We start from the raw sequence: 6,580 nt of genomic DNA, 5'->3' as shown, positions 1-6,580 counted from the left end.
TTAAAATATATATATATATATATATAAATCTGCACCTTCAACCTTTGGCTCGCCGTTCCACCCTCACGTGCGCGGCTGTTCCAGATTTTGCTCGCGCCTGTGTGCTGACCGGAGCGCGCGCTCTCTCTCGCACAACCAGTGTGGTCTGCCGAGCAACGACCGAACCCGGTGCGAACCGACAGCCTTTGACCAGAGAGGATGGCAGATAGGGAACAACTGATCCAAAGAGCCCGTCTCGCGGAGCAGGCGGAGCGCTATGATGACATGGCCTCCGCGATGAAGCTGGTGGGTCATTATTAATATACATGCATTCATGCACAACCAGTCCTTAAGAGACGATTTCAATAATATATACATTTAGTTTTTTTTTAAATAATTATTATTCTTTTAATAATGCTCAAACATGGGTGCATTTCTAGTTTATACAATTAAAGAAGCTTTCGCTACTGTCACGAGCATCTCTTTGTTATTTATAAAATATGCCGTGTTAGAGGGATAGTTCATCTCAAATGAAAATCCTGTCATAATGCATTCACCTTCATTGCTTTGTTTCTTCCCTGAAACACAAAAGGGAGAGATGTTAGGCAGAATGACAGTCTCAGTCACCATTCACTTTCATTGAATGGAAAGCAGATGCAGTGAAAGTGAACGGTGACTGAGACTGTCAGTAACTAGCACTAGCATTCTGACTAACCTCGCGTTTGTTTTTTTGTTGTAAAGAAAAAAGTAATGCGGGTGTGAAACGACATGTGGGTGAGAAAATAATTAAATGGTTTTCATTTGTGTATAAATTAAACCTTTAAATGTTGGGTAAAAACCAATGTGTATTGAAAAATTGAGATATATGATAAGTAATCAACAGACAAAAACGGGAGGGATGACGCTACATAATGCTAATAAATTGTAGGTTTCGGTTCGGTATCGAGCAAATCTGTCGTTACAGTGAATGAACATAGGCGGCGATATGACGACACCCTCATCCACATCCATTGTGTATCTGTGTCTCTGCGAAAATGGGATAAAAACAACAATAGCTACGTTTTAAACAATGAACGCTGTTATACAGTCAGATAAAACTTTGAAACTTTGTCTCAAAAGCTCATGTTAATTTTTTGTCAAAAATAAAGCTCAATATGTGAGCTAGCAGTGCAGCATCAGCTGTCTGGTTTGACATCTAAGCACAAAGGATGAAAGTCAGTCAGTCAGTCAGTCAGTGTGGGTCAAACAGGACACGGATGCTTTTTTCAGTGTATTGTTTTTTTTTTATTCTTTCCATTACTAATGTAAGCAACATTACTCTACTCACCTGTTTTGATTAGATATTGTCATTATTATGCCACTTTGACTGTTTGACATTGGCATATGGTCATGGAAAACCTGAAAATGTCAAGGAATTTTAAAATACTCAGACCTGGAAAAGTATATTTCTTTCAAATTTTCAGTTTGAGAGTAAAATCTCATTCAAAAAATTCAATCTTACTTAGTGATCATAAATTACATGAGGTTAATTTGAAATAATGTAATCATAAATGTTTGGGTTTCAATATTAGCCTTTTTCGTTAATATCACTATATTATTAATTATTATTATAACAGTCTAAATCTCAATTTTGGCTGCAAATAACTTTAAGGATTTCTTCCAGTTCAAACAAACATTTTCTATTCTATAAAAATATTTGTAAACAGAAATTGTGCTTTATCCTTTATCCAGGGTCTTGATAATGGCCCAATTTCAAACAAATATACGTTGCGAACATAATTGCGTTTATTGACCCAACATCTGACCTTCTGCACCATCAGGTCACGGAGTTGAACGAGCCGTTGTCCAATGAAGACCGCAACCTGCTCTCGGTGGCCTACAAGAACGTGGTGGGGGCCCGGCGGTCATCTTGGCGTGTAATATCCAGCATAGAGCAGAAGACGGCGGCGGATGGCAATGAGAAGAAGCTGGAACTGGTGCGTGTCTACCGAGAGACCGTCGAGAAGGAGCTGGAGTCAGTGTGCCAAGACGTCCTCACCCTGCTGGACCAGTACCTCATCAAGAACTGTGACGAAACCCAGCTAGAGAGCAAGGTCTTCTACCTGAAGATGAAGGGCGACTACTACCGGTACCTGGCCGAGGTGGCCACCGGCGAAAAGAGGGCCTCTGCCGTCGAATCGTCCGAAGGTGCCTACAAAGAGGCTTTCGATATTAGCAAGGGCATGCCGGCCACCCATCCCATCCGCCTTGGCCTGGCGCTCAACTTTTCCGTCTTCTACTACGAGATCCAAAACGCACCCGAGCAGGCCTGCCAGCTTGCCAAGGAAGCCTTCGACGACGCCATCGGCCACCTGGACAATCTGAACGAGGACTCCTATAAGGACTCCACGCTCATCATGCAGCTCCTGCGGGACAACCTCACCCTGTGGACCAGCGACCAGCAGGACAGCGAAGGAGGGGAAGCCAATAACTGAGAGATCAGCCATGTCCGCTCTCACTTCTAGCTGTAGTAGCACCCGTCTGTCCCTTCTGCAGTCTTATTTCTCTCTGTCTGCTCCTTCATTCTCTCTCTTTCTTCTCCATTGCATCTTCCTCGTCTCTTTGTGACACCTCAATTCTCTTCTTTGGTTCCTCAGGGCAGCACTTCAGACCCTTGATCGCTCTCTCACCTGTTTTACCCCTTTTCCGCCAACAGGATGCTGGTACCCAATCTGGAACCATTCCACTGCAGAAAAGGTGGTTCTGGGATGGAAAAAAGCCGTTGGCCTCTAAAACCTGCTTGTCTCGAACCTGGAACCGATAATGTCACATGTCAGCAGTAAAATTTCGAAAACAAATACAAGACGCAAAACAAAACTAGCCCCTAAAACAAAATGTATAAAGCATTCAGTTCACACATATTGCCTTTTTATTCCTTATACATTACTTGCAATGTAAAATGCATTGCAATTCTTACTGCCACCTGTGAGAATCGTACGCAAATTTGAAATGCTTATTTACGAATATCATACATGCGAATTGACTACTACTAAATTACTTTGGATGTTCAGATCTATTCCTAAAAGATTCATAAAAAATATGAATGATTTTAGATTATATGTGCAAATTGAATCCTATTCATTTTGTTAGTTATATATTGCTTGCTTATGATATAAAGATGCTCAAATTGGATGCTCAAACTTATTCTCAAAACACAGCATATAAAAATATATAACGGTGTATATAACATTTTCTTTCGCTATATATTTGTCATGATGTCCTTCAAACACTGAATCAAATTACTTTGAATGCATATATATATATTCTCAAAACTCGTATAAAAAAAAAAAGACTGTCAAGCGGAACGTTTTTTTTTGTCAGGGGTCAGTCACTGTTCTGCACTCAAGCTGGTTCTGAGACCATTTTGGTGAAAAAGGGGTGTTTATTTTCCCTCATTTGCTCTGTTTTCCCACCTACTCTTCTCCTGCCCTCTTTTTCTGTATATGATTCTCCTCTTTCCTCCCACAACGAGTCACTTATAGTCTACTGGGGCTGTATTACAGAAACTTCCTATCTTAATTCTTAGTTAAATTTCCCAAGTGAAATAACGATGGATAGTAAACAGGATAGATAAGATAGGATTCTAAGGTAAGGTGCTACTGTAATACAGCCCTTGGCCTCCACATGACATTTATTTAGCGTATACTTGTAAGGACTCGATCTTCGCAGAGACTCTGTAACACTTATTACAGGATGACATCTTGAGAATGTGGCACAGTATAGTGCTAATGTTACAGCTTACTAAGTTCTTCTTCTTCACTTGTCTTTGATCTGTACCTCCATCACTGCTTAGATGTGTTTGTCTGTCGTTTCCCCAATCTCACCTTGTACACCTTGCTAGCCCTGTGAATTGTGTATACCTGCTGATCTCGAAACAGTATGTCGTCATCCAAAATGTGGGCGACACTCTGTTGGGAGACGCAGTGATCAAGAGTCTTTTGATTAGGATTACATATGCAAGGTTATGACAGAATGACATTAAAGACATTGCTTACCATGGGAACTCGCAAAATGCTGTTTATCTCTGGCACTTTATTATGGTTACACACATTTATTATCAACTTTACACTGTTTTGAACTCTTTCACACATACATGGCTTAACAATATTGGTTTTCTTGCTTATAGGCAACAATAATCTGCATTCACAAAACAATCACATGACTATTCATAACTATTTCACATTTCAATTTCGTACTTGATCTCAAAATATGTTTTTGTACAACCTGCCGACACTGAGAGTTTGGTTTATAGGTAGCAGGTTAATGCTTACATTCTTTTATTACAAAACGTACATTTTCCTATGAATCACTTTGTTGGAATTTGTACGAAATTGCAGCTTTGTAAAATACATTTTCTCGCGAAATAGAGTTGGCAAATGAAGCTAAATTAAAATTAATTTTAAAATGAAGTCTGTCCAGGACAACTGTCCTGATATCATAATAAATAAATCAGCCTTGTTAAAATAAATAAATCCTTGATGAGAAAAATATGACAATCTTTACTAATAAAATAAAAAATTAACAAAACTTCTTAATAAAAGAAAAAAAATTAAACAGAAAATTACATCAGACTAGAAGACTGCTGTGGAGCCTCATGACTGTGCAAAGGTCAAAAAGTATTTTAAAATATCAGATCATTTTACCTTTTTTTTGACAAGCCAAAGTTAATTCAGGGTGTTAAATGTCATGTGGTGCAACTCCCCAAAAGTTTAATGATATTAATCAATTAATAATTCATGATATTTGTGTGTATATATATATATATATATATATATATATATATATATATATATAGTAATGCTCAAAAGTTTACATTCACCTTGCAGAATCTGCAAAATGTAAATTATTTATAAGAGGGGTCATACAAAATGCTAAATGTTATTTTTTTATTTAGAACTGTCCTGAATAAGATATTTTACATAAAATGTTTTCATATAAACTTTTGAACAGGATGATGTCCAAATTTTTCTTATTTTGTTAAAAAAAATTGTTTTTTTAATTCAAAATCAGTTCAATCGTCAGTGAATGTTTGAACCTTTTTGAATAGTTGGGTTTGAGTCCCTCAATTTACCTTTTTTAAGATGCACTCAAGGTGCAAGGAAAACATGTTGATTATATATGATGATTGCACCACATGACATTTTTAAAATGGTATGAAAGTTTTTCAACAGCCTGTTACATGACCTACGTGACATCTTCATAGCAAAGGTGTTTCTGGGGTGGAGATGTTGATAGAAGACGTGTATTACGAACTTACTGTATATTTTGATAACGTTAGAATTCATTAAAATGCCTCTTGTTGCCATTTCTGAGAAACCCATTAGTCACCAGCTCACTGGTCAGTGTAATCTTGCTGTTTTTGATTATGCAAAAAAATCTGGCAAGAGATGTCTTAAACAGACCATAAACAGTGATATGCAGGAGTTACATTGTATGATCGATTTATAATAGTACAATAGTAGTGAATAAGATGAAGGCCGTGCAGAAGGTTGGGTGTTTATGATTATATACATGTTAAAGATAAATGTTCTTGGCTGTGATGAGATATGATGATATTTCAAATGGATTGTTGAGAAGTTGATGAAGCCAAACTTTAATCTGTGCACCTTTGTCTGAACTATGAATTTCCCTGTTAGATTTCCAAAAGAAAAACAGGATAGATCATAGAGAACATTGAGATTTGGCTGCTCAACAAATGGTATCGTCATAAAACCAACAAGACATATAATAATCTACTATCTGAAACTGAAAATGTTCAAGGCATTATCGGTTAATGATTGATGCTTTAACCGCACATGCAGTGTTGTAGCAAGTTTCTAAAGAAAAAATGTGTTTATCTAATGAACTAAAAGATAGTGGCAAAAAAATAATGCAGTTTCCTTGTTGATACACCCAAGAATGACGTTTCGACAGCGTTAATGGCTATTGCTCTGTTATAGTCAGTAAATGTTACATTTAAGCTTATACAGTATGAATAAATGGCAAGTGTTTATCAAAGTTAAACTTTGTTGTGTACCAAAAGAGCATGTAAGGCTCGACATTTGGCTAATTAGCACGATCCTGTTAGTTTCTGCTAGCAGATGTTAATTAATGCTACTCAGTATAATATTTAACTGTAAAATTACATTGTAACAAAGACACCTTAAAATTCAGTTTAAGAATTAAGTCATGGCATGTACGGCTCATGCTAGCGCTGTTGTGAAAGATCCTATCCCACTTCCTCATTCAAAAATGTAGAATGACATCTTGTTCTAGCTAACCAAAAAACGCTTCACTGCCATTCTCAAATTCTCGTCCGTGGCCTCATGGGACAGTAAAGAGTTCACCATAGGCACTCTTCAGATTTTTAGCCAGAAGTAATATGTCATCTGGGTACTTTTTGCCAGGTACTTTTATGAATACTGTGATTTCAGACATCCTTTTGTCACTTACTGTTTTTCGCCTACTTTATAGTAGGGAAGTATGCGATTTCAGATGCTCACTATATGTTCCCTTAACGGAAGTTCTGATGTGCGAAACATAAATTATGTGAGCCAACTCACTACACATAATGACATGCTAT

General features: G+C 37.5%; 1 protein-coding gene across 1 annotated transcript; it reads left to right on the top strand.

The window, feature by feature from the left end:
- Window positions 1-60: 60 nt before the first annotated feature.
- ywhah (tyrosine 3-monooxygenase/tryptophan 5-monooxygenase activation protein, eta polypeptide) lies at window positions 61-4,017 on the top strand. Its single transcript, XM_081354441.1, has 2 exons — window positions 61-285; window positions 1,800-4,017. Exons 1-2 carry the CDS (start codon window positions 199-201, stop codon window positions 2,451-2,453), a joined length of 741 nt encoding a protein of 246 aa, XP_081210567.1. The 5' UTR covers window positions 61-198; the 3' UTR covers window positions 2,454-4,017.
- The last annotated feature ends 2,563 nt before the right edge of the window (window positions 4,018-6,580 follow it).

The sequence above is a fragment of the Scardinius erythrophthalmus genome, assembly GCF_964197995.2.
Source record: "Scardinius erythrophthalmus genome assembly, chromosome: 23".
Classification (NCBI taxonomy): domain Eukaryota; kingdom Metazoa; phylum Chordata; class Actinopteri; order Cypriniformes; family Leuciscidae; genus Scardinius; species Scardinius erythrophthalmus.
This window is presented reverse-complemented; position numbering and strand designations above follow the sequence as displayed.

What these genes read in the sequence shown, in the direction of transcription:
- ywhah (XM_081354441.1), top strand. Translation starts at nt 199, where the DNA reads ATGGCAGATAGGGAACAACTGATCCAAAGAGCCCGTCTCGCGGAGCAG. An exon ending in TGGCCTCCGCGATGAAGCTG is followed by an intron (nt 286 to 1,799) that starts GTGGGTCATTAT and finishes CTGCACCATCAG; the next exon opens with GTCACGGAGTTGAACGAGCC.